Source organism: Bison bison, unplaced genomic scaffold, assembly GCF_000754665.1.
Source record: "Bison bison bison isolate TAMUID 2011002044 unplaced genomic scaffold, Bison_UMD1.0 scf7180017864291, whole genome shotgun sequence".
In the NCBI taxonomy this organism is placed as follows: domain Eukaryota; kingdom Metazoa; phylum Chordata; class Mammalia; order Artiodactyla; family Bovidae; genus Bison; species Bison bison.
Window position 1 is genome coordinate 11712524 of NW_011494863.1, and position 16043 is coordinate 11728566.

Here is a 16043-nt window from a genome sequence, read left to right on the forward strand (position 1 = left end):
GTGGCCGTTCTCGTCGCAGTTGGGCTTGAACACGCCCGGGTGGATGGCAGGGATGCGGCTGACCTCTTCCTGGCACTGGGTCAGTACTGAAGCGACAGGCACGGTGAACACAGTGAGTGAGCGGGCTCTGGGCTAGGGTCTCAGCAGAACCAGAGGTCCACATACCACTGTTGTGTGCCTAATGCCTTCTGTCCAAGTGGCTGCACTTGCTCTACCAATTGCACAGATGGAGAAACTGAGGCCTGGACCAACCAGGTCCAGGATCAGAGAGGAAATGCATGGCTGTGTTGCTAATTCATCCCAGAACATGATGATTTCTTCTGACACTCGGTACCTATTAGAGTTTAGAATTGCACCTATGATTCTGATTTCTAGAGAAAAGCAGTAGACTCCTTGCCGAGTCTGAGCTCCCATTACTGGCGGTATCCAAGTAGAAATGGGGGTTACCATGTGATGAGGCTGTTATAGAGGGGATTTGAACATTAGCTGGAAGTTGGTTAAGATAACATGCAAGGTGCCCTCTCTGAATCCATGATGGAGAATCCTGGGGTTCAGGAAGGGTGGGCCCCTGATCTTCCACTTCTGAAACTGAAGCCAAGAGGGAAGAGACTTGCCCAAAGTCACATAGCCAATTAGCACCAGGATGAGAACAGAGCACCCATAAAGGCTTTCAAGCTGAAAACCCTGGTACACATTGCCCATGAGATGGAAGAACCTCAAGGCCCTCTTAGCTAGCAGCAGTGGCTGTGTGACAGGAGAGGTCCCTTGGAAGGGTGGGAATCATGAGCCCAACCCTTGTGAGCCTGCAGGATGCAGTGCTGGGTGAGGAAGATCATTGCTATGACTCCTGGGATGTTTTGGGTGGTTTTTGCTCCAGGCCTCCTTGTGCAGTTCCGTCCTCCACAAGGGAGGTCACCTCCTGAAGGGACAGGATGGGGGCTGGGGGCAGACGAGCCCAGAACAGGCAGGAGAAACAGGAGTGAGAGCTGAGAGGCTGGGAGAGCCCTGTGCTTGGATCAGGGAGGTCCCAGAAACCCCGCCTCCCCAAGATTCACATTCCCTTTACCTTTTGGTGGACCCTCAAAGGGCTTCTCCTCCAGCGAGTTCTTGCTCATTTCAAACAAGAGCCACTGATGCAGCCAGCTCTCAAAGAGCTAATGGAGATAAAGGCCAAGAGTCAGGCTTAGTAGCCCACTCCCACCCTATTGACTGTGCCCCTGGGACATGGAGGGCCAGTGGGGACCTGGTTGCCCCTCAGACACCCCCCAGTGTTTGGTCAAGGTGGTTCCTTGAGTCCAAGCATTCTCCCATGGTGGGAGCTTCTTAAGTGCTGGGAAGCCGCCTCCAGTTTCCTGAGAACGGCTTCCCTGCTCACGCCGCTCGTCCCAGGGCTGCTTTAGACAGGGAGGCAGGGTACCAGTGCAGGGAAAGCTGCTGACCTTCCAGTCCAAGCCATCCATGGAGTCCTTAAGGTGTTTCAGGTTTTCTGGCAGGCTCCCCTTCAGCTGCGGGTACACCTTCAGGGGGTCTGCCTTCTGCAGGGTAGCAAGGCAGGAAGGAAGGTTAAAAAGCTTCCAGGCAGGCAAGGTTTAATGTACAGCTCATGTTGCCCTGATCTTTGGTTCTGAGGTGTGGAGCCCAGACCTCAGCACACTGGAGCTAATGGGGAAGGGGATGTGTTAAAGTAATCCAGGGGCCCAGCTACAACACCCCAGGGCAGGGAGTCGGGAGACCCAGTTCCAGGCCCAGTTCTACCAACAGTCGTCAGTCTTCTGATCCTCGCAGACTCTTACTCATCTTCCAGGTCTCACCTCCTTCAGAGGAAACCCTCGACTTCATCCCAGCACTCCTGCCCCAGCTAAGTCAGATCCTTGGCCACTTTTTCTCTCAAAGGCCCCTGCACATCCCTCATCACCTGGTCACCCGTCTGTCTCCATGCTAGCCTGAGATCTCCATGGACTAGGACTGATCTGATTGCTCCCCACTGTGGCTCCAGAGCCTTGCACAGTGCCTGGTGCTGCTACTCAGTAAAAATTTGGGAAGGAATAAAGCATCTTGAGCAAGTCACTTCCAGACTCTGGGCCTTAGTTTCTCCACCTCAAACACAAAAAAGTGGGGAGCAGTGGGGCTGAACTTCATAGAACATTAAGGGCCACATTTGTGTTGCTTCACTAATCTGCGGAGCCCACGTTGAACGTCCGCTGTGAGCCGGGCCCGGTGCAGGTTTTGAAACACAGCCCCAGCCAGGGGCCTATGGGGATGGGGTGGGAGGTGAGGGCTGCCTAGCCGGGTTCCACTCACCAGGAGCAGGTGCATCACGTGGTCCTGTGTCATGTTGCCGTACTTGGTGGCGTTCTTCATGGGCTGTGGAAGGAAGGAAGGAGGGAGGAGTTCCCAGGACTGGCCCCTGGGGGTGGGGCCCAGAGCAGAGCCAGCAGCTGGGGTCTGGGTGAGAGTCTGGATTCCCAGATGTTCAACAAGTCCATCGCTACAATGTCCCACTGTGAGAGCTTGAGCAGGTTGTTACCTTCCTGCCTCAATATCCTGTTCTTTTACTCTGCAAATGCTTTCCTGCCCAAGGCTTTGTGGACAGGAGATAGTTTTGTGAACAGAAACATCATCTATATATCAAGGGCTCTGAAAATAGGAGGGACTGTGAGACGCTCTGGGAAATGAGAAGCACTTTATAATTGTGGAGGGCTGGGCCTTCCTCCCAGAGAGGGCCCCAAGAGGCTCTTTCCTCCTCCTTCACCCCTGGAATTCCTGTTCCTCCCCCCAACAGCCAGGTCCCCCTCTCCAGCTGTGCTGTTCCTGAGCCAGGTGTCCTCCCCTGTCCCTTGGCACTTGCCCTCTCCAGGCGGAGTAAGCTTCCCTCTCCTGCCCTGGGGTTGGCCTTACCTCCGGGCCTGCCATGGGCAGCGCCCGCATCAGCATGGGAGTGGCCATCCGCATCTGGCTCATAGGCTTGGCAGCTGTAGGGGCAGAAGGCACAGCATGAGTATGGCCCCAGTGCCCAGGGAAGAGGGTACTCAGACACGGGGACCGAGAGCTCAGACCCAGATGAGGGGCTGGAATTCCAGACCAGAGGGCGAGGACAGGGGGCCCAGCTGGGGCGGGAATGAGGGTTCTCTGAGGTGAGGGGCAGGGGGGTTGTCAGGACAGAGGCAGGGCACGCACGCTTGGGAAGCTTCATGCGCAGGTTCTCCAGCTGCAGGTTCTGGGAGGTGACCGTCAGCTTGTCCAGCCGGCCCTGCTGCTGGTACAGGAAGTAGGCAGTGGTGGCCTGGCCAGCCAGGAGCAGAGCCACCAAGACGGAAAAGCCCGTGTACAGGGCTCCACGACTGCACTTGCTGTGGAGGGGAGGAGGGGGACATAGGTCAGAGGAGAGTCCACAGAAGTGACTGCCCTGGGGACTGGCTGGGAATGGGGGAATGTGCCCCCACAGTTCCAGCCCTTGCCCTCAGCTGCCCCTAACAAACACGCTTTAAGCACAAATAAGTGCCTATGAACTTACAGCTTGACGATATCCTCCTGACCCCCTACCTCCAGCCACTGCTGCCCCTATAGCCCTCCCAGGTAGAAACCCTGGAGCTGCCCCTGTGTGGGGAAGAGCCAAGAACTAGGGCCTTGCCTTCTCGAGGGAACCAGCAAGGACAGCTGAGGAAACCCCAGGAAGACCCTGCTGCCTAGTAATTCATGACATCACAAACATGGCTCATTCTTATTGCCTCTCTGCTCGCCAGTCCTCTGTGATTTCTGGACCAAGGCCCAGTCCAGGGGATTATTACTCTGAAAGGAGAATGTAAAATTCCTGTGTGGAGAAAAGGAGAAAACCAGAAAGGAGGGGAAAACAAATCCTACTTTTTGGCCTTCCCAAGGAAGAGGGGCGGCCTGGTCTCTGAAGTGGTGAAAAGTCCACCCAAGCTTGGGTCTTCCTGAGTTCAAGTTCTATGACCTCACCTCTTCAGTGACCCCACACCCAAGTTGAGTCCCAGCTGTGCCTCCCACTGTCTCTTCTCTGAACCTCAGTTTCTCATAAGGTCTAAGAATCTAGAGAGTCATAATAAAGACGAGACCCTGTAACCTGGATTGTAATCCTGGTTCTGTCATTCCCTTAGCTCAGGGAACAGGGGCAAGTCACTCAACCTCTCTTAGTAACGTGAGGTAAGAATATCTACTCAAAGGGTTGTTATATAAAATGAGATCAGGATAAAGCTCTTGACTCCGTACCTAGCACCTAGTTAGTAGTCTGTAACACTGAGCACCAATCTCAAGGGAGTTAATAATTAACTTTAGCATCTGGTTTCCTTCTTCTTCATGCATCTTGATGGCCTGTCTCCTGGTTCTGGATGAGTGCCAACTCTTGTCACTTCCTCCTTTCTACTGCCTCTTTCTTGAATAAGTAATTGGCCAAAGTCAGGAGCCAACCAGAACTGGGAGGAATCATGGTACAAATGTTGCCAGGCAGAAATGTTCACAAAAGGGTCCAAAACAGGCCAGGACAGTTTTTAGAAGCAGTGATTGAACTGAGGGAAAACCAGACAAGGATTTGACAAGGGGGCACCCTTTCTGCTCACTGAGCCCACGCTGGCTCTGCAACTCACTGGGTGGCCTGTGCTCAGAGGGGACCCATTTCCCCTCCATGCAAACTGTGCCTCTAGAAGGGGGTCAGATGGTAGACAAACTCAAATTTTAGTATCAGACTAGTCCTGGGTTCAAATTCTGGCTCCAGGATTCATTAGCTGCAATAACTTTGGTGACTCACTTGTTAATACGAGTCTCCATTTTCTCTTATGTAAAAAGGGAAATAATAAAAGTACCCAACTTAAAGAGTTAGTAAAAGAATTATGATTGAGTTTAGCATTTAGTTATATGCCCACCACAAAACTAATCATACTAATATCTAACAGGGACTGAGGATTGGTAACAAGTGTACAGTGAATAGGAACTATTATTATAACCACTGTTGTTATTATTGCTGCTGCTACTACTGAGACCCAGAGAGAAACTGTGATTTATACAAGTCATACATGACAGTTGCAGAACCTCAACCAGAATCCAGCCCTCACAAGAGCTGGCTGTCCTAGCCATGGGATTCCCCAGGGTTTTCACAGGCCAGACACTAATGGTCTATCTCTAGTTACATGTCCCACAGTATGAAGTTCCTCATGACATCTCTGAGAGTCTCTCCCAAACCCCTTTCTGCCTGGCAACTGCTGACATCACAACAAGTCTCTGTAATATGCAAATTATCGGGGGGGGGGCAGGGACATTGGGGTAGCTGTATTCTAACCATTCCCCATGTGTTTTTCAGGGAAACAGATGGATAAGGATCTGGGAAAGGGTCCTCTGGATGGCTGTGCTGGCCCCTTACTGCAAGGGAGAGGGGCATGGGCAGGGCATCACCCAGATCAACCCACAGCCCCTTCTAGAAATTTAGCCAGAGCCCCCCACCTCACCCTTTTTTGACCCTCCTCCAACATCTCTCATTCCCTCCTGTGATAGCAAACATCTTCATCTACTCTACAGACACCTGCAACTATAATTCCCTAGATATAAACACATACACCAACTTATGATAACTAGGAGGAAACTCCTCTATGATGAACTGCTTCTGCCATTCTCTTTTAGAAAATCTGCTTCTCCATCCAGGATCCATAATATTTTCAAAATTCTAATCTAGGGCTCATGGCCCAGCTTCAAGGGACTCTGGGAAGCTCCTGATACTGTGGGAAACTGTAGGGAATGAGTACAGAGCTTTCTGATTTTCAGAAGAGAAGTATGTGATGCAAAGAAAGTTAAAACCCCTGCCCTAGAGGAACTCGTTCATTTTACAGGTGGGAGAACTGAAGCCAGACGGCCAGAGACTTGCCCCAGACCACCCAGTTAGTGTGGGAGTCAGAGCCTAAGTTCATGACTCGTCCGACTCCCGGTCTAGTGCTCCTTCTGTAGCGCCTGTGCACGTACGTCTGTGCAGTCCAAGATTTGGCTGCTCTCTCCTACTGCTCACACATACCTCTCCTGGGCTCCGGGGCGCTGGCCCAGCATGGGCAGCTGCTCATGGTTGGAGATGAGGTCACGCTGGTCTTCCATGCTTCTGACCTCTGGTCTTTCCCACTCCTGCTGCTGCTGCCGCTGCCTGCGTATCTGGGATGCTGAGCCCCGTGCTCACCTCTTGAAGTTGGGGCTGAGGAGGAATCTGATTCGTCTACAGGAGGCCACTCCGCCCACCTGGTACAAGTGGAAGTGAAAGCCACAAAGCTGGAAATACCCTCACTTCAGCAAGTTGCCTTTAATGGGACAGGATGAGTAGGGGGAGCCCCCCCTGAGGCAGGTGAAAAGGCCAGCATGTTTCCATTGGCTGCACAGGGCCCGCGTCACTTGTTTCTGGGCAGACCTGTGGATTCATAAGGCTCTTTGGAGGTTTCAAGAAACGGGTAACTGTTCACTCCCTAGATAGGAAATCACTTTGAAGCAAGCAAAAAAAAAAGCCGAAAATTCTTTTTGTCTCCCCTCTCACCTGTAGATGAGTGGGTACATAAAGGGGCTGCCCCCCTTTTGTGAACTTAGACAAATTCCTTTCCTTCTTTCAGGGCCTCAGTTATGTCATCTCAGAGCCAGGGGAGGAAAGCTGGATTCAGTGTTCTCTCTGTTGTCTGCTAATATAAGCATTTTATGAACCCGAGTCCCTGGTTCTAAGGCTCTGGTACTAATATTTGCCAGCACTTACCCAGCCCTCCTTTGAGCCGGCACTGTGCTAATCGTTTTGCATGCTTTGTTTCATTTAATCTTTACAGTGACATTTTAAGGGCTGTTTTATTTTATTATCTCCATTTATAGATAGAGACACTGAGGTTTTGAGAGGCTACATGTTTGCCCAGAATCATGCATCCATCTCTTGATTTTAACCATTCCACCCTTCTGCTTCCTAATGCTCAAATTATGTCATTCAAATTCCTGACAGTGGAGACCTCTACAGGGAGGGAAGGAAGAGGGTCTGGGAAAGGGTACCCAGGGGAGGTTTAACTGTTGGCATGATTTTATTTCTCACTATCTGTGTCTTATAGACCATATTTGTTTTATTAATCTTTATGTCTTTTGTGTGTATGTTTAAATTTTCAGCAAATTTAACGTCAATAAGCACAAGAAAAGATGCTCCACATCATTAGTCATTAGGGAAATGAAGATTGAGGCCACAATGGGGTACCACTTCACATCCACTATGATGGCTGTAATCAAAAGACAAATAATTACAAGTGTTGACAAGGATGTGAAGGAATTGGAACTCAGATATTGCTGGCAGGAATGTACTATGGTGCAGCCACTTTGGAAAACAATTTGGCGATTTCTCAAGAAGTTAAATATGGAGTTACATATGATCCAGTAATTCCACTCCTGGATATCTACACAAGACAGATTAAAGCATGTATCCATAGAAAAACTTATACACAAATGGTCATAGCATCATTATTCATAATAGCCCCAAAGCAAAAACAACCCAAATATTCATCAACTGATGAGTAAACAAAATGTGGTATATCCATACAATGGAACATTATTTAGCCATAAAGAAGAATTAATGTCTCAATACAAGTCTTATTTAAAAAAAAAAAGGAATGAAGTACTGATTCATGCCACAAAATTAATTTTGAAAGCATCATGCTAAGTGAATTTGACCAAACATCTGAAGAGAGACAAAGTTTGACAAAAGTTGTTTTAGAAAATTCTGTTCTAAATCATCAAAGAGTAAGAAGTATTGATACATAAATAAAATTCGCTTATCTATTTCAAGTGAAACTGAGATTAGATGCTAAGTGTTTAAATTTGGATTGTATACACTTTAATAATGCCATTAAATTATCATGATATATATTTTAAAAAATCATGATAAGTGAAATAAGCCAGACACAAAAGGCCACATCTTGTACTATTCCATTTATATGAAGTGTCTAGGCAAGCCATAGAAACAGAAGGTAGATCAACAGTTGCCAGGGGAAAGGGGATGGGGAATGATTGCTGATGGGTATGGGATATCCTTTCAGGGTGATGAAAATATTCTGGAATTAGACAGTGATGCTGGTTGCACAACTTTGTGGATACATAGGAAGACCACTGATCTGTACCATTTTAAAAGCCTGAATATTATGGAATGTGAAATTGATAGTTCAATTTAAAAAAAGATTTCTTGGTAATGATGGTTAAAACACATTATATGTTTGCTTCCTCTTTCACTTGGCTTCTGTCACTAAAATGACAAAAAGTTTCTTTTTTTCTTTTTTTTTTAAGTGTAGATCTGTAAGGACAGAAAGAAAAGGAGAAAACAGCAGAATTTTAGAAGCTGGAAAGCAAATGGATGAGGAGTAGTCATTAACAGACCCAAGAAAGGTTAATTCTAAACCTGCAGCTAGAAAAGCTGGGAATCCACCAGTTTATGTGGTAGAACAGGTTCAGGAATTGAGGACTAGACACACTGTCCATGGCCTGTCCCTCCCCAACTACTCCTCCCTCCCTAAAAGAGGGCTGGAAGTTTATCCCCAGGCACAGTGCAGGGCATGGGCCCAGCTCTGAAGATGAGTCCCAGCCTTCTCTCCGACCCAGTTTCCAGAATGCCAGAAGCCAGACCTTCTTTTTCTGGGCAATAAATGAGAGAATCCTTCTCTGGAGAGCTCCACAAGGAATGAACTAAAGATTCTGATACTGGGGTTCAATGATGAAATAACCCAGCCAAATAACCCTACAGGGAAGACCTCAGCCAATAAGCCCTTCACATTAGTCACAGCTTCCACTTGATTTTCTAGACAATCAAGGCTCTTGGGACATCTGAAGAAAACCTCTAACACAAAAGAGAGTGAACAAAACAAATAACCAAATCTCAAAAAGGAACCATGGAGGAAACAAATAGATATTAACAGCTTTAGGGAGATAAGGGAGATACTGCACCCATGAAATAAGAATAGGATGCTATAAAGATAAATGTACTGTTAGAACCATGATGACAACAAAAATACCTTAAAGATTAAAAGTACAAGGGTAGATATTAAACAATCAGTAGGTAAAGATAGTTTTTTAATCTCCCTGAAAGTAGACCACCAAGATAAAAAGAATTTGGGAGAAAAAAGAATTAAAGACCAATCCAGGATGCCCAATAGCCAAATATCAATGTTCCAGAAATAGGGAACAGAGAAAACAAAGGTGAAAAAAAAATCAGTGGAAAAATTCGGTACAATTGTCCAGAACTCAAAGACAAATTCCCAAACTGAAAGGACCTAGTGAATACCAAAGTATGAAGATAATTTCACACCAAGGTACATCAAGTGAAGTTATAGAAAAATAAAGACAAAGAGAAAATTTCACAGAAAGAAACAAGACAGATACAAAGGACCAGGAATCAGAATGACTTTGGACTTAAGAGCAACCCTGGAAACCAGAAGATAATGGAGCAACACCTTCAAAATTCTATGAGAAAATTATTTCCATCCTAGAATATTTACTGAGCCAAATTATTAAGTAGGTATGAAGGTATCGTAAAGATATTTTCAGACATTCATTATCTCAAAATTTTTTCTTCCTCAGAAAGCTTCACGAATGTATGCTCTGCCAAAATGAAGGTCTTCACTAAAAATAAAGGAAGACTTGAAATACAGGAAGCTGAAATTCAACTCACAAAAGGGAACGGGGATTCCCCAGAACGATGGCACAGAGAAATCCCAAGAGAAAAGCAATAGATTCGTACTGGATCAGGTCCACAAGCTCTGAAAGACATTTCTTCAATAAGATAAAATTAATAGACAGCCGATAGATCTGAATATACTGAGAGATGATTTAGATCATTTTTTGAAGAGAATGAGGTTGAATTATGATAAATTTCACAGAAAATTAAGCAAATGAAAAAAAACCAAGACAAGTATTTTTTGTTGCTATTGTTTAGTTGCTAAGTTGTACCAAGACAATTATTAATTTTGGGGAAAACAAAAAACTATAGGAAATGAATAGTCATCACACCATACTACACAGCACAGCTATAAATGGCATTTACTGTCATAATATGACGAACTTTGAATACTGATCTAACTAAACATACAGTAGAGGCATTTGGGGAGGATGAGAGGATAGGAAAAGTGACTTAGAAGAGAAGGAAAGAGGACTAAATCTTGGTCTTGTGTCCACAGTGAGAAGCCAACCAGATCATGTTTAAAACTGAAAGAATCTGAAGTAACAGTACCAGAAGTTATTGAGAGACATAGAGGCTAAAAACATTCTAAAGTGGTGGGGAAAGGAAGGTAAGGAACTTCCGCTTTTTGCAGCCAGCCTTTTAGAAGGATTTGATTATTTAAATATGTGAATTTATAACTTTGATACAGAGTAAAACTCCGTTTAACATCAAAGTCAGTTGATTCTGAGTTGACTGTGATAACAAAATGGCAATCTTAAAAAACGCCTTTTCCTTGCGAAGCAGCTTTCGGTCAAAGTTCAGGGTGACCCCAAAGGTCATCCTGTCCTCGCCCACAAGAGGCTGGAGATGATTCCAGCTATAAGAGTGGACAGGATGATGGTTCCCTTCTCTTCTTCTAGTAGGGTAAGAGGTCTCAGGTGTCACACAGGCCCCACTGCCCAGTGGAGGAGTCCTGTCCTACCCATTCTCTTGCTGGAGATGGAGACAGAACGACAGGAAGCAGCAAGCCTTGGTGTCTGCCACACTCTGAGAGGGACCCAGGGTTAAGGCAGGATTCAGCTCCCCCACTGTTCACATGAAGAAAGTCTGACTCGGAAAGGGGAAAGGAACAGGCCCAAGGTCACACAGACCTGGATCTGGTCTAAACAAAAGAGCTCTGAGGCTAACTTCTTGGAATAACATCCCAGTGCCAAAATGGTGGATCCCAGGGCTGAGGAAGGGAAACACAGGTGAGGTTGCAAGCATCTTTTTTTTTTTTTCCCTCAGAAAGCAAAGAAGTGCTCAAGGACCACTGGTGTTTGTCAGAAGGACCCTGGAGCCAACTTGAAAGAGCACCTGCCAGCCGAATATGAGACAATTCCAGCATCAATAAGAATAATTTACCTTGCTTCTTCAAAAGGAACTATATAGTTCAATCCCAGTTTATAAGGAGTTTTTCTTTCTTTTTTTTTTTCTTTACAGAAGAATGCAAGCTAACTAATGTAAAAGAGAAGACAGAATTAGAAAATCACCTGTTTGTAATCTCCAGTGTAATAGTTAACCACCAATGGATGCCAAAATCATGAGACAAAGGGCTGGGGGACACAGGATATCCACCTGCCACGGTACCTGTCCAGAGTCCTCGCTGGTTGTTTACAGGAAAAGCCGCCCTACAATGGGGCAGTCCTGCGGTTGCCACCACATGATCGGACTTTTAGCATCACCGATCGCAGAGCACTGTGACATTTTGTGTTTCCTAAAGAGGTAAGATACTCAGCATCAGTTGGGAAGTATCTTTGCTAAAAATATCATTAAACTGAACCTGCCATTAGACCTAAATTCTAATTTACCAGACACAGAAGAACAAATGAAATAAAACTATGAATAAACAGAAGAATTCAGTCACCAAAGAACAACAGTGCCCAAGGAAGAGTCAATGTCATGAAAAAAAGACGCCTGTGTGGGTGTGGAGAGGGTTCTGTATTTTAAAAGATTAAAGAAACATAATAACCAAATGCAATTTGTATATTCTGACAAGATTTTGGTTGGGAAAAAAAGCTGTAAGAGATATTTTTGTGAAGCTGGGAAAATTTGAATATAGACTGAATTTTAGCTGATACTTGGGGATTATTATTGCTTTTCTTAGGTGCAATAATGCAATTTTAGTCTGCTAGAAAAAAATATTTTTAGAGGCTGAAGACTCTGAATGAAGTACTTGGAGGTGACATGAAATGTGGTTTGCAAGTTATTTTCAAAATAGCTCAGGGAAAAAGATAATAGATAAAATTAACAATAGGTGAATCTAAGTGCAATATATAAACATCTCTATGTTTGAAATTTTGAATAATAAATGGTTGGGAAAAAATTAAAAGCAATTGTGTACAAATCCAATCTCCTCCTATATAAAAACTGTGCTAGCTGCTCAGAAGACACTATATTTCCACCACTGTTCCCTTGACATATTATTACACTGACAGTGGGCTCTTCCACAGCATAAGCAAAAAATGTATGTTGTAGTCCTCCTTGAAATTTCTCAGAAATTATCCAAAGTTTTGTGTTGATTAGAAAAAAATTCCAAGGACTTCCTTGGTGGTTCAGTCGTTGGGACTCTGTGCTTCCAATGCATGGGGCCTGGATTCGATCCCTGTCAGGAAATTAAATCCCACATGCCATAGCTAAAGATCCCTTGGGCTGCAAGTAAGACTTGTCTTGGCCAAATAAATATTTTTTAAAAAAATTCCAGCTCCACTACTACAGGATGTCAGGATGTGTCATTTTGAGCAAATGACTTAACTCCTCCGTGCCTCAGTTTCCTCATCTGTAAAATGGGCATACTAATAGATACTAACTTAAACCATTGGCTTTTGGGGATAATTGAATGAATTAATATACATATGCCTGATGCAGAGATTAAGTGTGCCATAAGCATTAAGTAGTTCAGTGATGAATTTTTTTCTGCAAACTTTTAAAAAATAATTTTATTTATTTTTGGTTGCAGTGGGTCTTCATTGCTGCGTGGACTTTTCTCTAATTGCAGCAAGCAGAAGTAACATTGTGGTACACTGCGGTAATTTCTCTTGTTGCAGAGTGCTGGCATTAGGGCGTCAGCAGTTGCAGCACGTGGGCTCGCAGTTGTAGCTCCTGGGCTCTTGAGCACAGAATCAGTAGTTGCGGTACATGAGCTTAGCTGCTTCACAGCATGTGGGATATCCCCATGTCTCCTGCATTGGCAGGTGGATTATTTACCCCTGAACCACCAGGGAAGCCCCTCTGCAAACTTGCTGAATCTGGGACTGTTCCCAGAGATCTGGAGCTGCACAACAAAGCCAGAGGGGCCCTTATCCCCACACCAGGATCATCCTGTGGGTCTCCTCCTATGGTGCCCCTGTTGAGCTGGTCTAGGTTGAGATGCCTGTTCTCCCTCAGTCTGGGCACTCCAGGCCCCAGAGGTGTGAGTTCCTGCCAGTTCACTTGGGTGAGCCAGGAGGTGGAATCCCTCAGGACCTCTAACCATCTTGTGTTCCTTCTTGGTCCCCAAGTCCTGGGAGAGGAAAGAGCCACCCTAGGTGGTAGGTAGGCAGTGTAGGCCCAGCCCTGTCCACCACCCCACATGGCCAGGCCATCCTTTCTGTGTTGGGGCCCCTTGGATCCTAGCACATCTTGGCCACGAACAAGAGGCCAGAAAAGGTCCTCTCTATGGGGAAGGAGCAGGCCCACGCTACAGTCCTGTACCTGTCACGCCTGGCCTGGGCAAGCCCTTTACTTTACTCCTCTCACTTGCTCATTTACACATTCAACAATTATTTATTGCCCATCTACTCCATGCCAGGTCCTTGGGCTATGTCAATGAATGAAGCAGACAGTATCCTTGCCCTTACGGAGTTTGCATTCTAGTTGGAAACAAACAAGTAAGCGTGTTTGTTAAAGAGTAATGGCAGAGATGGGGAAACAAAAGGTATTACTACACTGCAGGATGGGGGCAAGTGGTAGTACTTTATAGGGTGTTGGGCTGGGCCTCACTGACAGGGCGAGGTTTGGGCACAGGCTTGAAGATGAGGTGGTTAACCTAGGCCATGTCTGAGGGAGGGATTCCCTGGACAGAAGGAACGGCCAGGACAAAGATCCCAGCGTGGGGATGCACCTGGCTGAGGAACAGCAAGGAGGCCAGAGCGGTTGGAGTGGAGCCACTGAGGCGGGGCATGACAGGACACGAGGTAAACGAGGTCTTGGGCCAGATCTTGTGGCCATGGTCACAACCTTGGCTTTTACTCTGAGTAAAATCAAGAGCTTTGGGAAGGCTTTGGGACTTACCTGGTGGTCTAGTGGTTAAGACTATGCTTCCACTGAAGGGAGCGTGGGTTTGATCCCTGGATGGGGAAATAAGATCCTGCATGCCAAAAAAAAGAAAAGAAAGAAAAAAGCACCATGGGAAGACTTTGAGCAAAAGGTGTCATTATCCAAATTGCGGTTTAAAAGGGTGGTTCAGGCTGTGTTGAAAGTCAGTACAATAGGGGCAGATGGTCCCCACTACCTCTTGGGACTGCTGTGAAGGTCCAAGGAGACCAGAGTGAGGAAACATTTTGTAACAAATGGCCTTGAATCCGCCTGCAATGTGGGAGACCTGGGTTTGATCCCTGGGTTGGGAAGATGCCTGGAGAACAGAATTGCTACCCACTCCAGTATGCTGGCCTGGAGAATTCCATGGACTGTATAGTCCATGGGGTCGCAAAGAGTCAGACACGACTGAGCGACTTTCACTTCACTTCTGCTCACTTCACAGTGTTTCTGGGAGAAAGAGACTAGTTGCTCTGCTCCTTCCCATTGTACTGAAGGGACAATTGAGTGAGGAGAGGATTTGATTTGCCCTAGGTCAGATGTCCTACAACCAATTTAGGATCTGGGACTCCCCGACTCTTCTCCCAGCTGCTGTCTGGCAGGTAAGTTAATAGTATGGCCCTTGGACATGTGATCTCAGCTAGTACAACTGAGCAAGACTGATCAAGCCCTCTCCTAGGATTCATTCATCCAGCAAATATGTATCAAGCACCAGTTCTGCACCACTCACCAGGACACAGGGGCATATGGAGACACCTGGCGACGAATGATCCCCAGTCTCGGTCAGAGACTGGGCTACAGTGGCTGAGGCTGGGATTAGGGGTCAGGTCACAGCTGAGGCTGGAGGCAGGGAGATCAGTCAGGAAGCTGTGATGAAAAGTCAAGCTGGAGAGGCAGGCCTGTTGGGGGCCACGGCTGGAAGCATTGCAGGAAAGGTGAGGAAGAATAAAAATGTCAGGAGGAAAATCCACAGGACTCAGACCAAACTGAATATGGATAGAGGGGTGAGACCAAGATGTTGCTGAGCTTTTTGGCTTGGGCAGCGGAGATGATGTCTTTTCCAGAAACAAGAAGTCCTTGGCACATTTGAGGAACAGAAAGAAGTGCAGTGCGTCTGAGCCTAGTGAGTGAGGGGGAGGGTGGTTTCGGATGCTGTTGAAGGGACAGGCTGGGCTGCAGCTTAGGTATTATTCCAAGAAAATGGGAAGCTGGTGAAGAGTGTCAAGCAGGGATGGGCTGGGGCTGGTTTATGTTTTTTAATGATGTATGGCATACAGATTTCCCAGGGGCAGGAGTGGGAGTCTGGAGATCAGTTAGGGGTAAAATCGTTTAAGTGAGAGACGGTGTGGAGACAAGGAGAAGCAGATGGATTCGATAGCTGTTTTGAAAAGTAGAAATGTCAGGACTTGCTGTGGGAGTGAAGTCAAAGATGGTGTCCGGGTTTAGAGCTATACACTGGATGGTGGCATTCACTGGGATGGAGGAGACAGGAGAACTCATTCTGGGATAGAAAGACCCTAGAGTTTTGTTGTGGCTATAGCCTGTGTGACACCCATGTGGAGACATCATCGATGACTGACCGTCCCAGACTGAAACTTGGAGTGAGTATACATGTTTGTAAATGATTGGCTTGCAGACAGTTTTATACCAGGGGACAGGGCTGAGCTCTGGAGACCCTTGATGTGTAGAGATGGGATGAGGAGCAGCTCTGAACAGTGCAGAGGGGTGGTCAGGGAGCAGAAGGGAAATAGGGAGAGGGTGTGATCACAGATCCCAACAGGGGAGTGAAGGAGTGTCAGCTGTGTCAAACACTGCTGAGGGAAAGGCCCACTGGACTGGGCCACCCGGAAGGCATGTGAGATCTTGACAAAAGCAGGTCTGAGAATTGGCTTGGGAGGTGTCTGGGAGGGAAGAAGTGAAACCAGCATGGGAGGCGGAGCAGAGAGGTGAGGGTAGCCTCTGGAAGAGGATACAGGTCATGGTGTCTGAACCTGTTGTCCAGAAGGGAGCACCTCAGGAGCGGGGGGGAGGGACCGGTCATGCTGCAGAGCGGCGG

At 46.7% G+C, this 16043-nt stretch overlaps 1 protein-coding gene across 2 annotated transcripts in view; it reads right to left on the reverse strand.

Moving 5' to 3' along the window:
* The window catches only part of CD74 (CD74 molecule, major histocompatibility complex, class II invariant chain), a 7954-nt gene extending 1664 nt beyond the window's left edge, over nucleotides 1–6290 (reverse strand). The window contains exons 1-7 of one of the 2 annotated variants that reach the window (XM_010850565.1): nucleotides 6017–6290; nucleotides 3178–3350; nucleotides 2899–2972; nucleotides 2302–2364; nucleotides 1440–1535; nucleotides 1067–1154; nucleotides 20–86 (exon numbers count right to left, since the gene is read on the reverse strand). In XM_010850565.1, coding sequence (XP_010848867.1) covers nucleotides 20–86; nucleotides 1067–1154; nucleotides 1440–1535; nucleotides 2302–2364; nucleotides 2899–2972; nucleotides 3178–3350; nucleotides 6017–6093 — 638 coding nt within the window. In that variant the 5' untranslated portion in view covers nucleotides 6094–6290. The remainder of the gene's footprint in view (nucleotides 1–19; nucleotides 87–1066; nucleotides 1155–1439; nucleotides 1536–2301; nucleotides 2365–2898; nucleotides 2973–3177; nucleotides 3351–6016) is intronic. The other variant, XM_010850566.1, reaches the window with a different exon arrangement.
* Between the last annotated feature and the right edge of the window lie 9753 nt (nucleotides 6291–16043).